The following is a 19140-nucleotide window of genomic DNA, read 5'->3' as shown; positions in this document are numbered from 1 at the left end:
GGGACACTTCAGTTACGGTTTAGAACTGAACCAGAAAGTGTAACTTCTTATTCAGCTTCCTGGTTACAGAAATAGCAGAATTAGTGGATGCCTGCAAAGGCAGTCAAAATGGCTGGAAAAATGACCCTTTTACTTGTGATCTGGTTGGAAGGAAACAGGAGAAAACTGTCTTTACCTATAGAAATTGGTTTGTGAAGTGCAGAGAATTGGTTGGATGAAATCTGTGCTTCAGAGATGTTACGCAGAAAGTGTGCCAAATTTAAACGAGGTCTGGGTGTGAAAACCTGTCTGGCTGAAGATTAGGTGAGAGGTACAGGTCAGAGTACCCTAAAGACCAAGGACAGAGGTGGTAGAGGATACAGTGGAAAGAATTTAAGGATCTATTTTAGTCCAGTGGGGCTTGAGCTGAGGAGATGAACCGTCCACTACAAGGTGTAAGGAGACAGATGAGATTTTTAACTCTGGAATAGAGGCAGATTTGTAAATTGTTACTGAATTTGTTTGCTGACAAGATTATCTGGAGGTGAGAAAAGGGAGTAAATAAAAAGGGGATTAATGGAGAAAACCATAGGGAAATCAACACAAAGTTTGAGAAAAGGAAGGGAAATGGAAGTTCAAGTAAATGTTAATTCTTTAGAACTGTGTATCCCTCAAAGAGGAGAGAGAGCAGTCCTTCACATTCCAGATATCAGCACAGGAAATTGGCTCTTTTTGAAATATGAAGATGATATTTAGTCGTGGACATTCTTGCTGAATAAGCTTCCTGGATCAAAGGTAGGAAGTGTGTTGTGTGTGGTTTTTTGTTGTTTGTTTGGAACATAATTTTGGGGACCTTCCAAGAAGGGAGGGAATTTACCCCTATTCCCTTTCTGCAGGATCAACTGTTAGGATCAAGTATGGATAGTCTTATGCTGTTGCCAGTAGCACAGATACTGAAGGAGTGCTTCCTCAGTCGTCCTGTGGTGCAAACAAACGCAGGGACACTGTTCTGTCCAGAGGAGCTTCTGATTTGAGACCCACAATGCGAGAGGCCTAGCAGCAGCTGTTGGCAGGTCCCTGTTGCTTCCTTCTTGCAGCCAGAGCTCACAGAAGGTGGTGTTGGTTTGTTATGATGAGCTTTATCTTTGTGTGCAAAATTGACTGTGGTTTTTTTTTTTTCCCCCCCAATCTTCAGGTCATAAATGAAAGATTATCAGAGGCTTGTTCTCAAAAAACACAGCAAAACATCGGCACAGTGCTGAGTTGCTCCAGTGGCATTCTTTCTACTCCTTCACTCTCCATCATTTACACAGCAAAGTGTGAACTCTTGGTTAATCTCCTCAGCAAGCTGTCCAAGCTGGCATGTCAGCAGCTGGCTTCTGATGACACTGTGGGCTCCCAGGTGTTCAGCGTTCTCCAACTTACCTTTTCTCAGTACCTCCTGATTCAGAGGCAGCAAACCAACCCAAATCGTGTGTTTGGGCAGGTGACAAGTCACTTGCTCCAGCCATGTCTGCTCCTGAGGCACTTGCTGACTGTGAGGAGCTGGACACAAGCAGATGACAACCACGTGCATCAGCACCTGAGCAGGGAAATCCGAAACCAAGTAGAAACTCTGCTGCAGGCTGGGTTATTCCAGCCTGAGCTTTTCTCATCCTACAAAGAGGAGCTGCTGCCAGAACAGGAACTGCAGGAGAAGAAGAAAGGAGCTTTGAAGAGTCTTTTGCTACCAGTCAACACAGTGCAGACCAAGCTGGATAGTGGCTTTTGTGAACCTGCCCTCCATGGAGCTGTTGTGGCTGGTGCGGTGTCCCTGCTATATAAGCTCTTCCTGGACTCGTACTGTAAGGCAGAAAACCACCTTGTGTGTTTCCACATGCTCAGCAGGCTTTTTGGCTGTCTCAGGCTCTCTGGCCTACAGCAGGGTGTGAGGGAGGATACGCTCTCCCCTGCAGACTGGAGCACAGAGCTGCTTGCTTTGGAACAGCTTCTGAACTTGGTGCTTAGCAGTGATATCTATAATGTTGCCAGTGACCGTATCCGGCACAAGGAGATACAGTTTGGGTTTTACCGCAAGATAGCACAGATGTTGTTGAGTCACTCCCAAGCTTCTATCCCTGCTTGGTTCAGGTGTCTCAAACTCTTGATGTCATTAAACCACCTTATAGTAGAGCCAGACTTGGATGACTTAGTGGCCTCGGCTTGGATTGATGCCAAGGTCTCTGAGCTCCGTACGAAGAAGCCCCAGGAGGCTCTCATCAACACCATGTTTCAGACTTACTCCAAGCTACGACAGTTCCCACGGCTCTTTGAAGAGGTGCTGACAGTCATTTGCCAGCCAGCTGCTGATGAACTGAGGCTGCCTGTCTTCTCTGCTGGCCTGACAGCAAAGCTTCATGAGTGCCTCCTTGAACTGCCACCCAACCAGATTCTGGACATTTTGTCTCTCTTTGTGGAGAAATGCCAGACGCTTATCATTCCTGCTGTTGAAGGGTCAGCTGGCATGGCTTTGAAGCTGCTGTCAGTGAGCTCGGTACTGCACGCTTTTCTGTTCAACATGAGGAGCCTGGATGATGTCACTCCTTCCCCTGTGGTCCTTCGCACTCAGAGTCTGCTGGCAAAGATGCAGAAGGGAATAATTCGGCCACTGATGGAGCTGCTGCAGGCTCCTAGAAGAGAGGAAGAGAAGTCAGACCTTTGGCTAAGAAAGGCCAGTGACTCTGCTCTCCTCCTTGTTTACACTTGGGTTGAGGTAGACACTTTGTTTGGTGTTAGCTGCAGTAAATATGTGTCTCCAGCAGCTGAAATTGCTGGTGTTGTTACTGCATCTGCTGCAAGGCATGGGGGCATTTCAGCTTTCTTCCCTGGTGTCGAGGAGCAGTGCTGGGAGAGAGCGGTGGAACTTGCAAATAGTTTTGCCTCCACTAGTAAATATTGCTTAGAACTGCTCACGCTTCAGAAAATGAAGATGATGTCAATGCAGACCAAAGCTGACCTACAGGCCTTGCAGCATGCTGCAGCTTTCATCCTGGAGTCTGGGAGATTCAGCAGGAGCAGGGGAGAATCTGAACCATGGGATGGAGATATCAGCACGATAAGTGATCTCACCTACCCCACGGCCCATTGGCACCTCATCATCTCCAACCTGACTATCATGTTGCCGTATATTTCCCTGAAAGATGTAGAGTACCTTGCAAATGTGCTTCTAGAGACGTTAGTATTGGCCAAAGCTCAGGAAGCTGAGGCAGATCTGGAGCCTTCCATCAGCATTGGAAAGATATCTCTTGGTTTGATGCATAGCTCCTTTCTACCAGAAATGAAAGTCCTGCATTGTGCCTTTCTGACCAGTCTTATTCATCAGTTTGCTGGGGTGCTGCCCTCTGGTGCTAGGGATTCAGTAGATCTGCCACTTCAACAGCTGTCTGCGTGTAATATCCCCTGGCACGAAGAAATCCTGGCTCCTTGCAGACCTGCTGACCCATTGGAAGTACCATCAGGAAACAAACTGCTGAAGGATGAGCTCAGCTTGTCTTGGAAAACACTGGAGAAAGTTGCCCAATGTATAGTATTGTTAGCAAAAAACTGCTGCCCTGTCATCCTGAAAGAAAGTCAGCTGGAAAGCTGCTTGGGTTTGCTAGAAATTGCTTCTCTTCTGAAACTAGATAGTCTTCTTCCCTCTGACAGTACTCGGTGTTTTCTGGTGCTGCTGTCCCTGCTAGCCAATACCAGGGCTAGTGTCTCTTGCAGCAGGCTGATATTGCTGAAGTTTTTAAGTACCTGCTTCCACCTCCTGAGGTGCCTGCAAGCTGGCAGGAATGCCAACTCTATTTTTAAGGTGTTTCATGCCAGCGATGTTCTTGAGGCTGTCATGACCTCCCAGCTCACAGCTAGCAAATTTTTCACTGATGTTTTGACTGTTCCTGTTTGGGCACAGTATCTCCAGGAATTCCAAGCCTTTTTGGAAAACTTTCTTCAGATGATTATTGAAAGAAGGCAAAGTGTGAGGCTCAACTTGGAAAAGTTCATGTCTTTTCTGGTGGGATGCAAGCCAGATGTTGGTGCAGCCAAAAGCAAAGGTTGGAAAATCTGGAATCCTGCAGCTGAGCAGTTGCTGCTCGTGGCATTCACCACACTGTGTCATGTCGTCACACTCTACCTTCAGCAGCTGCCAGAAAAGAAGCTGCAGTCTGCGGATGTACTGTCTGCTCTGTTGGAGCCAGTAGTTCTGCAGATGGTCAGAACTGTTGAACACGGTCTTCAGAGTAACACCCAAAATCAGCCTTTGCCTGTAGCATTCATACCATCTGTCACTACTCTTCTCAAAGCAGATCTGAGCCATGCTGTCAAGAAGGGCTGGCAGAAGGAGCCCAGTGGGTTTTTGGAGCAACCCCGTATTAAACTGTACCAAAAGTTTTACTCTCAGATACTGAGAGAGCTGCCCTTCGCGGGAGATAATCTGCAGTTCCTTCAGCCTGCGTTGCAGTTCCTAACGGTCTTCTGCTCGGTGCCAGAGCTGTATCCTGGAAAAGAAACTGCAGTCACGGTTGTTTTTGCTATTAAAAAGCTTCTTACTGGTATGAAAAATCCCTTTCTCCACTTCCTTTGCTAATTTTGCAGCACAGAGGCAAGTTAAAAGCCATCTAGCAAAACATACAGCTTTTTGAAAAGTCTGTATCTATTTACTTCTGTTAAAGCAGTAGCTCATCCTTTTATAAATGCATAACAGGAATATTTTCAAGGAGGCAATGCTGTGGTACCTGGACTACAGCCACCATCTAATTTGGTAATGATCTTCTCCTGGAAGACGTAAACATCTTAATAGAGTTGAGGTCCTCAGTTACTCATTGCTGTAGAGCATTTTGACAGTAACTGGAACATGGTAATACTTCTGCATGTAGAGCTGAAGGTGTAGTGTCCTTCTACTCATGTAGTTGGTATAGTAGGCACCACTGAAGCAGCTGATGTGCACGAGGTCAGATCTGATATGTCTTATCTGAGGATCTCGGAGGACCTTACAGTAAAATACTCTTGTATTTTTGTATCTGATAGAGAGAGTTATAAAACGATGGAAATCACCTAACTGTTAAGGATGCTGAACACCCGTAATTCTGGTAAAGTCTGTGGGAGATTGGCAGATCAGTCCCTTCATCCCCACCAAATAAAGAGCCAGGACTAGAAATGACATGAGAACCTCTCTTGCCAGCTGTGTGACCTAATGGCTCCTTTATATTGTCTTGTTCAGAAAGCGAGATGAACTAAACGCAGCATAGACGTAACTGTTCTCTTTGACTTCTTCGAACAGTTGCAATTTGTCAAACTTACTACTAGCATGCTGTAGTGAGTGGTCTCCAAACATTTTTGATTGTGCGCATCTATCAGTAAAAAAAAAAATAAATGGAACATGGAGCCTCGATACATGTTTGTTTATAAACTACATGCATGTGCTACTCTAGAATACTATAATGTACTAGAATACTACGTACATTATAAAGCATACACAAAAAAAGTTTAAAAAGCATGAGATAAAGATGAAATAAACACTATTTTTATATTTTATTTTATTTATTAAGGATATTTTATTTATAACTCCTATACCCCAATGGATTGTCTTGTGCACACCTTGGGTGTGCGCTCCCCCCTTTAGAGGCTACTGCTCAAGTGTACTACAGTCATGATCTCAATATTTGTATTGGCATTAGGTAGTTAAGCACAGCTCTCCATGGAAAACCTTGAATTTGCGCGCTTGAGTTTGAGCTAGAACTTACACATAGATACAGGCTTAGTCTGTCTTTTCCCTGGCCTGTGTTTTCATCCTTCAGCATTGTGGGTTCAGTAAGGGCACTGAAATCAGGGATTTCACACTAGAACTAGGGACCATGAAGACGTGTCAATTGCTGTAATTTTTCTGCTGACACTTCTCTCTCTCATCCTGTGCCTCAGTTTACTAGTCTAAGATAGGTAAAGTGCTTTAGCCTTGAGACATGATTAATCACTGTAAAAAGCTGTAAGAATTTCTGATGAATAAGTAAAGTATTCAATAAGGTGAAATATGGATTCCTGTTGAAGACGAATTTCGGCATTGCCACAGATCCTGTGGAACTAAAAAACAAGCCTTCAGAATCAATTAAGAGATAAGCTAGTCCAGGACTGTCTACTTAGTAAGACAGTAATTGAGTACGTGGGGAGTGTGAATTGTGATCAGCAGAGACCTAAACTTTGTCAGCTTAATGCTTTTGTGACTTGTGATAGCTCTCTGGCCAGCGTTTGTAATAAAGTCCTGTGGCTTGTTTAGCCTACTCTCTTGGCTTGTGCACACACTTTGTTTGTGGGCACACACCTCCCTTGTACTGAAGGTCTTTTGTTGATATGATGACTGCTCTGTGAACCCTAGGGTAGGAAATACTTGAGAACAGCAATTCATTGCACCAGTGGGGAGGTAGGTAAAGGGAAAGTGTGGGGCCCTCTATGCATTTGAGTGTTAAAAAGGTACCCACAGAGCTGTTTTAAGGTTTGAGTCGCCCTGTTCTTACCTGTGGAAGTCCCTGTCTTTGGAATTGATTAAAACATGCTTGTGTCCCTTGAATATGCAGGTACTGCAATCACAACCCAGGTGATTCAAAGTATGGAGATGGAGCTGACAGAGGTGCTTGTCCAGCTGCTGGGAAACTGCTCTGCCGAGGAGTTTTATACCATAATGAGACTGGTGCTGCAGGGACTTGAAATGAGGAATGTTTGGCAACAGAAAGCTAAAGTAAGGCATGAACTTAGTTTATTGTCAACTTCTTTCTTCAGTTTTCTGTATTTTAAAAAAAATTTTGATGGCTGAATGACATCTGATAAATATTTTTTTCCTCTTCCTGCTTTATGTTTAGTGGTCAGGTCAAATTAATTTACACGGTAAGGGCTTGGTGACTGTGCTGAGATGTGTTCTGGATATAAATTGAGAGAGGTGGAAGGATCATGGAAACCTACTGGAAAAACTTTGTGTGCAGTTTAAGGACTCAGCAATCTTAATTCCGTGTATTGTCAACAGAAATCACACAGCTGTGATGTTACAGGCCATGCTGAAATTTTTTTTCTACTTGTCAGAGCTCTTGCACAACAGATACCAGCAGTCAGTGAGTTTAACCACTGTTTGTCTGTGGCTCTTCTTAACAGGGTTAAGGGTACTTTTAGAAATGCTGGTATTCTTAAGTAAAACCAAAACTGCACCTGTGCTTTTCGTATTTGTCTCTATAAAGACTTTTACTCTGTAATAACGAGGTACCACTCAGTAGTTTTTTAAATACTATGCCTTTCTCCAGAGCAGCTTAAGCAGCAGTGGTGACATATGGAACACTTCTGGAAAAAAAGCCAGCTGTACCCTCCATAGAAAGCTCAGTGACTTGAGAATGAAACTTGGATTAAACTTGGGGGTTTATCTGGCTCGTGTCTTATTTGTCAGAAATAGACCTGGATGTGCTGCATCAATTTTTGAAAGTGTATCTGGAATTCCTGTGCTATGCATATAATTCCAGCCACCTGAGTATAGCTTGTAATATGTTTGTTTTATCAATCTGTCATAACAGCCAGCAAGTAAAAAAAACCCCTGCTGCCAAATGCAGCATTCTTAGCGTATAGTGTATTGGTGTCCCTGTATCCCCCCTGCTTCCCTCTGTTATCTTGTGGCAGTTGAAGGAGAAGGCTTTCCTTTCTTAAAAATCACGTAAGCGTTTTTGTACAGTAAGTTGATTCTAAAATAAATGTAGCATGCAGTACATTTGGGCCAGTGCTGCTCAGCATATTGAATTTTGTTGAGCTGCTGCTTACTTTACAATTTCCAAAGAGATCTGTTGGTGGGAGGACTTTCATCTGTCAAGGCTCTGGTAATGCTCAAAACGGCCACTGCCCTTGAAAGAGCTGTTCTGTACTTGAAAGGAGCCAGTGCGTCTTGTACCCGTGACTGATCATCAGTCTGCTTTCTGCAGGAAGTATTGTCAGCTGTTACGCTAACCAAATTGTTGCTCAGCTGCCCATTAAGTGGAGACAAAGAGAAAGCTTTCTGGTTTGCCAGCCCACAGATAATCACAGCTTTAGCTGTAAGTATCTCTTCATTGTAACTTCATTACCTATCCCTTTTATTTGTTGGAGTCTGTAGTGGTTACATCTAACATGCACAGAGGCATACAGGAACAAAAAAGTTGCGGATACTAGACAAATCCATACCAGATTCACTTGCATTTTTTTGTCTAGATCCTTTCTCTCCACCTTCCTTGAGTGAATCTCCTCCTGTGAGTGGAGTGTGTAGGTCATCCATTTCTTATTACCAGTAATTTTCTGGGACTGCACCATGTAATCTGGAGCTTGAGAGAAACTTGTTAGGCTGCAGAGAAGAGAGTCTGAGTCTCCTGTCCTTCCTCCTGTCCAAAGGAGAAGGTAACTGTCAGCCACGTGTCGCAGCAGAAGCCAACAGCAGCAAAACAAAAAGTGCTCATATAAAAAAAAAAATAGAAATTCACTGAATTATGAATGGGAATTTAAGTGAAAGTAACCAAACCCAAATTTCCTGTCCTTCATTTGTACAGCATACGAACCTGGTGATGTAGGTTTTTTTCTCTTATGGTGATGGTGTCTCTAGACCAGAATTTGTCAGAGGTTACCTCTGCAATGCCTGAGAATCGTGAGCATGCAATTTCTGCCCATTTTTGGTAGGTCTGCATGCTTGTAAAGGAGAGAACTGCATCAATCCATTCATGTGAGGAGGTGCAAAGAGGTGCTGGTTGTCAGGGGACTGGGGAGTAGTTACAATTCCACACTCACAGCAGTGCTTGCTTGAAATGCATCGTATGCATCCTCGCCCAGGGTGCAGTTGCATGAAAATGGCTAAAGTGCAGGAGTCTCCCTGCCAGTCTAGTTCCATTGACTCAAGTCAGAGCATTATAGTTCTCTGGTGCACGAATGCTAGTGATAGGTGGCTAATGCACTCCTCCTTATCTCTTTCCTGTCTTCTTGTAGATGCAAACCAAAGAGGCCTGCCAGGACCAGTCACTGATTTCCATCGTAGTTGTACCTATTCTAGAGACTGTAGCAGCTCTGCTAAGGCAAGGAGAAGGGGTTCTCTTGAATCCACACCATGTGGCATTGGCATTCAGCATCCTCCTAACAGTCCCTCTGGATCATCTGAAGACAGAAGACTATCACGGTGTCTTCCTGGGAGTCCATGAAGTGCTCTTCTCTATTGTGCAGTGCCATCCGAAGGTATATCTGTGAGGGGGTGGAAGGAGGGGAAAAAGGTAGAAAGAACCAACACAGAGGCCAGTGATGAGAATTTTTTTTCAGTAGTGGTTTTGAAATAATTTGTCCTGATAGTATGAAAGTTCTTTGGGCTGCTTGTCATTTAAAGGGCTAGGAATCTCAAAATCACATCATTTCAGTTGCTCTCTTGCTTTGTTTTATGCCTGCATTGTTGATCTTTGACAACAGATTGCTTATCAACATCTGATGCTAGATTAGAATAAAACTTTCCTTTCTTTTATGATTGATTTCTAGAAGCAAAAATGGCTCAGGCTCTAGGACCTCATTCTCACTGGAGATCAAGATTCTGCAGTTCTTTGAAAACAGGGCTTAGACATGTTAGAAGTTGGTGACCTTCAAACATTGTACCACCCTGGTGTTCCTGTCAGCCTTCTGGCATGGGAAAGTGAAGACATGCCAGGACTTGCACAGGGTGGAGATACTCCTACATGGAATATGTAGGCAGGGGTGGAAGAAAAAGGGAAAGGGGCCTTATGCATTTGTATTAGGGCTGAGAGTGAAGAAAGTTAAAGATGGGGAAATGGCAAATTCTAAAAGCAAGGCAGTACGCATTGCTAAAATGCCCTTACAAAAACCCTGTGGTAGAAAGCTGCCTATCCAGGCTGTTGTCACACAGTGATCTGTAGTGTTACTGGACCCTGCGTTCTGTGAATCTGTCTGGCTACACAGGTTCTCTACCAGCAAGAACAAATTCCCTAGACATTAGGGTACTAAATCAAATGCTGCTTTGGAGAGATGGAGTAACTCTAATATGATGTTTACTTGTTATTTATATTTGAATATGGCCAGGACTGCAGTCCTGCTCCAGGATTCTCATGTGCTAGATACTGTATGGATGCAGAATGAAAAGGTAGTCTCTGCTCCTGTATAAGCTATATAGTTTCCTTCACAGGAATTGATTTCCCTCAGGCTATGGGGTGGTGTACCTCTACCCTCTGCACTCCCTTTACTACATAATCTCAGATGTTTTTATTTCATGTCTTTGCAGGTGCTGTTGAAAGCAGCACCGTCTTTTCTGAACAGTTTCCATCGTCTGGTTGTTTCTGTCATGCATGAAGGACGTCAGAAAGGAGACAGAGGTACAATATCTTTTCCACTTTTGTGCTATATATACACACTGTAATTTTGTGTATTCTAGAAGAGGAGATGCAGAACAGGGCAGTCTGACACCAGAAGCAAAATCCTCAAAACCTAGCTGTGGCACTGAAACCATTAGCCCTATCTGTCCTTTATGTAAAATTGAGGATGAGCTTTGTAGTATTGTGGGCTTATGAAGGTAACTGGGGGTCCTGTGGGGCTGCATCCAGACAGCACTGCTTTAGGTGAATAAAGTATTCTTCACTGACTGGCTGGCAAGTGAATAGGAACCGGTAAGGCGTGCTGTGCCCAATTTCTGCTCTTCCTATCAACCTCTGTGCCTGAAAGCATGGTGGCTGTGAACTCTGATGATACATGCTAATATGCCTGAGTTACAGCCCCAAATAGATCCTATTAAATAGAGCTGCTTGAGACTGGAACTATGTTTACTACAGACCTGAATTGTCAACATTCTGCACTAAGCATAAAGCCAGAACATTACACATATGTGGAGCATCAGTTGGGATTAGATGATATTTCTGTACAGTCCAGGATTTGGAATTAGTATAGTTAAATACCTCAAAAGGAAGAAAAAAAAGGACTTGTTATTGGAAGTTGTTAAAGAATTTGCGTTGTCAAAGTAGCCAAGTCAAAGATGTTCACAGTGATTAAGTGATCCTCCTCTGCTTTATGCTGGTCAGGACACAAATACCATGTCATTAATAGTGGTGACTTTTTGAGACAAGTTGACTTCATGGCCTGCAACTGCTTGTATCCCAGATTTCCACTGATGTCCTACAGCTTATTCCATGTTCAGATTTATCTCAGCTGATATGTTGCCCACAGCTGCGGGCAAATGTAAGTGTATGTATGCATACACTCAATGATAGAGGAAAAGGTATGTTAAACTGGTGCCAAACTTTGAGAATTTGCTAGCTTCTGTAATATGTTTACGTAAGGCAAGGGTCACAGGAAGCTTATGGGTACATGGCGTCTTAAAGTTTAAAAACATGCTGTTTATCTTTGCAGGATTGTTTTATTTGCATAACAGATAGCATGGAAGTAATTTCTAGATTTCCCTTCTCCCTTGTTTGTGTTAGTTCTCTTCATTCACTGCCTACTGAAAGGGTAAATTCTCGGGTGATCTCTGCAGTCTCACTTTGAGTATCTCCAGTGCTGTGGCTTTTGCTGCTGTATTCCATGTAATAAATCTCATCAGAAAGCTTTCTTACTATGCTGTTTCTATGAGATGTCTTCTGATTTTCTGCAGGTAGAGAATATAATTTTCCAGTCTCCTTGTTTTCTCCTCCATGGTGCTATTTGGGACTGAATCATGGAAGGGATGATAGCTGCTGCTTTTAGCACTTCAGCATATATAACAAATACTTTTTGCCTTGCAGTGTATGTGGAGTGGCAGTCAGTGTGCTCTTACAAAATAACCATTGGAAGAGACGTATATGGTGTGTTGTGGGGGTGTGCGGGCCCTCTCAGCTGTGCCTTGATAAGAAAAGAAGATAAAATGGGCAAGCTGTGTTGGTTCATGTAGTTCAAGAATCATATGGAAGACTGGGTGATTCTTTTTTTCTTCTTAGTGTTTTTAAGCCTTAAATGCCAGACTTCAACTCGCTTTCTGTTTTAGGCAACACAGATGAATTTGAAGTTATACTGAAGTGTGCACACTTGGTGGAACGGATGTATACTCATATTGCTGCAGAAATGGAGGACTTTACTGTGTTTTCTGCTTTCATTGTGGCTCAGTATGTGACTGAATTGCAGAAGGTAATGTATTCTCATCCGTCTTGAAAGTGCCATTGGTATTGTGCTGGCTTTGGAGTTCCTGTTCCAGTTTTGTAAAATCTGTGAAGTTATAAAAGTTATTATGCCTCATGGGGGTACAGGTTTGATCCAGACTCTCTGTTATTTTGAGCAAGAGTTCTTGAAAATCTTTCTTATACAGCTTCTGAAAACTTTCTAACAGTGTGGGCTGTGCTTTTTTAAGGCAAAACAATGCAATGCCTATTTACAGAACTGCTTTGCTTTTCTGTCATGTTGGGTGTTGTTTTTTCTTCATGTGGTAGTTAGGTTCTTCTCCCAGCTAGTCTCAGTTGTCCAGGATTGATACAGTTAGGGCCCCATCTGGCAAAGTAATGGAGAAAAATTCTCCTGGAAAATGTCTTTTAGTCTGATCTAAATGAGTAAGTGAATGGAGAAAATGTTACCAAGCTGGAGAATTGTTAGCTTTTCAGAATTCTCCTTCTGTACCAAAGATATCATTGCCATCCTTGCTGAAAACAACTATTTCTACTATTACGAATGCCAGAGCCAGGCCAGTAGCTTCTCACATCCAGACCTAAGTTCAAATTGTCATTCTGTTCAGCCTAATGGATTTAGATTTCACCAGGTTTTGAATGCTGCTTGTGTTGCAAGTACCTGCAAATTGATTATTTGTGGCTCTGGCCCGGGTATGGGCTGAAATATAAAAAGGAATTTTAGTTTTTGATTTTAGGCTCTCTTACCACAAAAATATCCTAACTGGTGCTATGTTGCTGAAGGATTATGGTGTAACCAATGTAACTAACCATGAAGGTTGTTATGTAGCTTAGACTCAGTTGCCTTCTCTATTGCCTGGCTTTTTTCCAAGGTTTGGGAGCAAAACAATGGGATATGTCAGTCTTTAACCATGTTATTTGGTGTTCCTGGTAAGTTGGTTATTGTTTACATAGTAAACAGAGTAGTTCAGCAAATACTAGGGACAAATTACTGTTAAGACTACTTCTGCTCTATTTAACTGTCTCTGAACTCTGAAATCTGTTCATCGCTGAATGTAGAGCCTTTGCCCAGAAAGCCTGACTTGAATTGTCAAATGACCTTCCAAGTTAAAAGGACACTTACTCAGTATTAGCAGTGTACAAAGTCTCAAGAGCCTTCTAGGAAAGTTTTGTGCAATACTTATCACTGGGAAATGGAAAGTGATGGATGATAGCTGAAACCACAGATCAGTAATGTATGCATGGAACCTTTGGGCGTGGAAAGGGGAATCAGTGTGGTGAGCCACCAGACGCTGTGACAAAGGGGTGTTTTCTCTCTGACAGAACAGATAGATCACAAGTAGGTGGTGATTTATTTGCTCATTAGACTGGTGAGAATTAATGGATATCGGAGGAAGAGGAGGCCTCAGCATGCCTGTCTTAAGGGGGCACCTACATATCTTTCATGTTGCTCTGCAGGGGGAGAGAAAAACTGCTTTAACCATTCATCTCTTCTGAGTCCAGATCAGTGGCTTTCAGCCTATGATCTGAAGACCCTGGGCGTCCGTCAAAGGTAACTGAGAAAAACATGTTGGTAGATTTAAATATTTATATTGAATCACTCGCAGAGGCGATCAGCTCCGGTGCAGGCGTGTTCTGCAGCGGAGCGGGGGATCGTGGCATACAGGGGGGTTTCCTGAGCCAGGGAAACCCCAGGGGAGCGCAGAAATCCTCCAGGAGCCGGCAGCTCTCATGAGAGCGGCTAAGGAGGCCTGGGTGGGGACAGGAGCAATGGCAGCCACCCCCCACTCCCACAAAAGGCAGCCCCAGGGAGCACTGCGGCCAGGAGTGCTGCATCCAGGGCGGGCAAACAGGGCTTGGTGCGTCGAAGGAGCGGCATTCCACTGGCTGAGTGGGAGACTTGAAGTGCTTATAACCCAGCAACTGGGCACCATTCTGTGACCATCTGCACAGGTCAAGGGCACTCATCCTGCCTGACCCTCAAGGCAGAATGGTGGGGGCTCGTCTGAGAGCAAAGGCTGCAGTTCTGGCTGCACCATCTACCCCAGCGGTGGCCGATGCCTCCACCCAGATGGAGCTGCTGAAGGGAGAGGCTCCAGTGCAGACCTTAGACTGCAAGAAGTGCCTAGACCTCTCTCCTGGGGCAGGGGCAGGCAGCAGACCTGCCTGCAAAAGGTGTGCCTAGGTGGAGGACCTGCTGCAGCAGGTGGCTGAGCTGCAGGAGGCGGTGAGAAGGCTGCGTAACATCAGGGAGGATGAGAAGGAGTTAGCTGGTTCCAAGCGCAGTCTGCAGTGGACCCACAGCTCACAGCCAAACAGCCAAAAACTGCCCCACTGCTACACACAGAAGGGAAGGGGGCCAATAATGCAGAAGAATTGAAGCTTGCAATGAACCAGCAGGACGAAGAGACTTCCCCCGAAGCCTGAGGTGCCCTTGCAGAACTACTTCATTGCTTTGCATACTGAAGAGGAAAGACCCGTCACACCAGGAGAGGCGCTGGAGCTGAGTAAGGCAGCCTGATCTGCTCCCTGTATAATGACCAGCGCAACGAAGGAAAGGCGACGGGCGGTAGTAGTAGGTGACTCTCTTGTGAGAGGTACAGAGGCACCCATTTGCCAACTTGACGCACTATCTAGAGAGATGCGCTGCTTACCGGGGGCTTGCATCAGGGATGTCACTGAGAGACTACCAAGCCTCGTACAGTCCACTGACTATTGTCCGCTCCTGTTGTTTCACGTGGGCACCAGTGATACAGCCAGGGACAGTCTGAGAAGTACCAAGAAGGATTACAGAGCCCTGGGAGCGGCAGTAAGGGACTCTAGAGCACAGGTAGTTTTTTCATCAATCCTCCCGGTCAAAGGGAAGGGGTTTGAAAGGGCCAGTCAAATCTGGCGAATCAACAAGTGATTACAGGACTGGTGCCACTGCCAGGAGTTCGGCTACTTAGACCATGGGACTTGCTTTGAGAAACCTAGTCTACTGGGGGCTGATGGGATCCATCCCTCAGAGAAGGGGAAGAGCATCTTCGGTCATAGGCTTGCCAAGCTGGTGAAGAGGGCTTTAAACTAAAGTTGCCACGAGAGGGGAACCTCAATCCATCCCACTCCTACCAGTTTGTGCCAGTGCCAGCAACAGATGCCCAGAGCCTGGAGAAAGGTCACAGGTCAGCAGGAGAGCACCTGAAGAGCAGCACAAAGGAATTCCAGCCACTCCAGCCAGTAAGTCAGCTTCATCGGGGGCCAACTTAAATGCCTCTATGCAAACATACGTAGCATGGGGAATAAACAAGAGGAGTTAGAGACGTGCAGACACCTGCAGGGCTGTGATCTTATTGGCATCACAGAGATGTGGTGGGACGGCTCCTATGACTGGAGTGTTGGAATGGAAGGATACAGGCTCTTTAAGAAAGACAGGCGGGGAGACGAGGAGGGGTTGTCACCCTCTATGTCAATGACCAGCATGGTTATTGACCAGCATGGAGGTCCGCCTGGGGGTGGTTGAGGAGCTGACCAAGAGCTTATGGGTCAGGATTAAAGGGAGGGCAGGGACAGGTGACATTATAGTGGGGATGTGCTGCAGGCCACCCGACCAGGAAGACCGAGCGGATGAGGCCCTCTATAGACGGATAGGAGCAGCCTCACGTTCACAAGCCCTGGTCCTCATGGGGGACTTCAACCACCCTGGTATCTGTTGGAGGGACAACACAGCAGGGCATAAGCAATCCAGGAGGTTCCTGGAATGCGTCGACGATAACTTCCTTCTCCAAGTGATAGAGGAGCCAACAAGGAGAGGTGCTATGCTGAACCTTGTTCTCACCAACAATGGGGAATGCGAAGCTCAAGGGCAGCCTTGGCTGCAGTGACTGTGAAATGGTGGAGTTCAAGATCCTTAGGGCACTGAGGAGGGCACACAGCAAGCTCACTACCCTGGACTTCAGGAGAGCAGAATTCGGGCTCTTCAGGGATCTGCTTGGTAGAGTGCCATGGGACAAAGCCCTGGAGGGAAGAGGGGCCCAAGAAAGCTGGTTAATATTCAAGGATTACCTCCTCCAAGCTCAGGAGTGATGCATCCCAACAAAGAGGAAGTCAGGCAAAAATGCCAGGAGGCTTGCATGGATGAACAAGGAGCTCCTGGACAAACTCAAACACAAAAAGGAAGCCTACAGAGGATGGAAGCAAGAACAGGTAGCCTGGGAGGAATTCAGAGAAATTGTCTGAGCAGCCAGGGATCAGTTTAGGAAAGCTAAAGCCCTGATAGAATTAAATCTGGCCAGGGATGTCAAGGGCAACAAGAAAAGCTTCTATAGGTACATCGGTGATAAAAGGAAGACTAGGGAAGATGTGGGCCCTCTCCGGAAGGAAACGGGGGACCTGTTTACCCAGGATATGGAGAAGGCTGAGGTACTCAATGACTTTTTTGCCTTACTTTTCACCAGCAAGTGCTCAAGCCACACCACCCAAGTCGCAGAAGGCAAAGGCAGGGACTGGGAGAATGAAGAACTGCCGGCTGTACGAGAAGATTGGGTTTGAGACCACCTAAGGAACCTGAAGGTGCACAAGTCCATGGGATCTAATGAGATGCATTTGTGGGTCCTGAGGGAACTGGTGGATGAAGTTGCTAAGCCACTATCCATCATATTTGAGAAGTCATGGCAGCCTGGTGAAGTTCCCACTGACTGGAAAAGGGAAAAAAGGAGGACCTGGCGAACTACAGGCCAGTCAGTCTCACCTTTGTGCCCAGCAAGATCATGGAGCAGGTCCTCCTGGAAACTATGCTAAGGCACATGGAAAATAAGGAGGTGATTGGTGACAGCCAACATGGCTTCACTAAGGGCAAATCATGCCTGACAAATTTGGTGGCCTTCTACCACGCGGTTACAGCATTGGTGGAATAAGGGAAGAGCAACTGACGTCATCTACCTGGACTTGTGCAAAGCATTTGAGACTGTCCCGCATGACATCCTTGTCTCTAAATTGGAGAGACATGGATTTGACGGATGGACCACTTGGTGGATAAGGAATTGGCTGGATGGTCGCACTCAAAGAGTTGCGGTCAACGGCTCGATGTCCAAGTGGAGACCAGTGACAAGTGGCGTTCCTCAGGGGTTGGTATTGGGACTGGTGCTGTTTAACATCTTTGTCAGTGACACGGACAGTGGGATTGAGTGCACCCTGAGTTCGCTGATGACACCAAGCTGTGGGGTGCAGTCAACACACTGGAGGGAAGGGATGCCATCCAGAGGGACCTAGACAGGCTTGAGAGGTGGGCCCAGGTGAACCTCATGAAGACCAACAAGGCCAAGTGCAAGGTCCTGCACATGGGTCGGGGCAACCCCAAGCAGAAATACAGGCTAGGCAGAGAATAGACTAAGAGCAGCCCTGAGGAAAAGGACTTGGGGGTGTTGGTTGATGAGAAGCTCAACATGACATGGCAATGTGTGCTTGCGGTCCAGAAAAGCCAACCGTATCCTGGGCTGCATCAAAAGAATCATGGCCAGCAGGTCGAGGGAGATCTTGTGAGACCCCACCTGGAGTACTGCATTCAGCTCTGGGGCCCCCAACATAAGAAGGACATGGACCTTTTGGAGCGAGTCTGGAGGAGGGCCACGAAGATGATCAGAGGGCTGGAGCACCTCTCCTACGAAGACAGGCTGAGAGAGTTGGGGTTGTTCAGCCTGGAGAAGAGAAGGCTCTGGAGAGACCTTATAGCAGCCTTCCAGTACCTGAAAGAGGTCTACAAGAAAGCCGGAGAGGGACTTTTTACAAAGGCATGTAGTGATAGGATAAGGGGTAATGGCTTTAAACTGAAGGAGGGTAGATTTAGATTAGATATAAGGAAGAAATTCTTCACTATGAGGGTGGTGAGGCACTGGAACAGGTTGCCCAGAGAAGTTGTGGGTGCTCCATCCCTGGAAGTGTTCAAGGCCAGGTTGGATGGGGCTTTGAGCAACCTGGCCTAGTGGAAGGTGTCCCTGTCCATGGCAGGGAGGTTGGAACTAGATGATTTTTAAGGTCCGTTCCAATCCAAACCATTCTATGATTCTATGATATGGGCATCTGCACACTTACTGGAACTCTTTTAAGGGTCTGCAGACTAAAACTGATGAAAGCTACTGGCCTAAGCAGTCACTCCTAAAGTAATTGTGTAACAGTTCCCTCAGTGCTTCCTCTTTACACCAGGAAATAAAATATCTTTGTGAATTATTTTGTGTTAATCCAGAAAGATTCCTTGCTGGAGTGGGTGGCATCTATAGCCTCTTTCATAGTATTGACGGTACTTTTCCCTTGTTGTCTATGAGCTGTTGCTTAATTCAGTAATAGTGAAATACCTCTTCACACATTTAATGTCTCACATCAAGAGCTCTGTAATGCTTGACAAATTGGTTGTGCTAACTATATAGATCATAAAACACAAGCATAATTAACTGCCAGCCAGTAGTGGCAGCTGTTTAAATCTTTGGTTCTGCTTCCTATAGTGTTATTGGAGAGTGTTTATAGGAAACTCTACTGCAAGGCAAGAATGGCCCAAGTAAGGCCTGGGTCCAGACTAATTTTTGATGTAAGGGATGCAGTTCCATTAACGGCAGCTTTGAGGTATCTGGTTATCCCAAGCGGGACATCTGGTCCGTCTTGTCAATAGCTGTGGGTTTTACTCTCCTCGTTCTCTGCAGTGATTTCTCTGCCCTAGGAAGGGAGAGGCCAGCCCAGTGCATTCAATGGGAGTTGTGATGCTCAACTGTTCTGTTACTTTAGTGCATGGTGCGGGGAGAAATAACATCTGTTATAAACCAGCCAACAGAGGAACTGACATAGAGGGGAAAAATGACGAACTTTTGGACATGCAAACTCATCAGTGTCACAGATCCAAAAAAAGGCTTATGTGCCTTAATGCCTGCTCTATGTTTTTCCCAGCTATGTTAGCAGGTCTAATAAAATGTATTAGCTGTTTTACATTTAGGGCAGAAGGAGAGCAGGAGCTGGTCACAGTGATTAGGAGTGCACTTCATTAGTGGAAAGTTTA

At 45.4% G+C, this 19140-nt stretch overlaps 1 protein-coding gene across 8 annotated transcripts in view; it reads left to right on the top strand.

Annotated features, from left to right (window-relative positions):
• The window catches only part of URB2 (URB2 ribosome biogenesis homolog), a 37465-nt gene that overhangs the window by 2479 nt on the left and 15846 nt on the right, over positions 1–19140 (top strand). For 3 of the 8 annotated variants that reach the window (XR_012673070.1, XM_075146417.1, XM_075146416.1), the window contains 7 exons: positions 1175–4553; positions 6570–6730; positions 7947–8057; positions 8974–9216; positions 10262–10352; positions 11751–11810; positions 11990–12129. Coding sequence is in view for 6 of the 8 variants with exons in the window: in XM_075146417.1 (XP_075002518.1) it covers positions 1175–4553; positions 6570–6730; positions 7947–8057; positions 8974–9216; positions 10262–10352; positions 11751–11810; positions 11990–12129 (4185 nt within the window). In the remaining 2 variants the exon portion in view is untranslated. Of the gene's footprint in view, positions 1–1174; positions 4554–6569; positions 6731–7946; positions 8058–8973; positions 9217–9507; positions 9598–10261; positions 10353–11051; positions 11209–11750; positions 11811–11989; positions 12130–19140 lie in introns of those variants that run through there. The other 5 variants (XM_075146421.1, XM_075146422.1, XR_012673071.1 and 2 more) reach the window with 5 other exon arrangements.

Source organism: Calonectris borealis, chromosome 3, assembly GCF_964195595.1.
Source record: "Calonectris borealis chromosome 3, bCalBor7.hap1.2, whole genome shotgun sequence".
Classification (NCBI taxonomy): Eukaryota; Metazoa; Chordata; class Aves; order Procellariiformes; family Procellariidae; genus Calonectris; species Calonectris borealis.
Note: the sequence above shows the minus strand (reverse complement) of the source record. Positions and strands in the feature narration are given on the sequence as shown.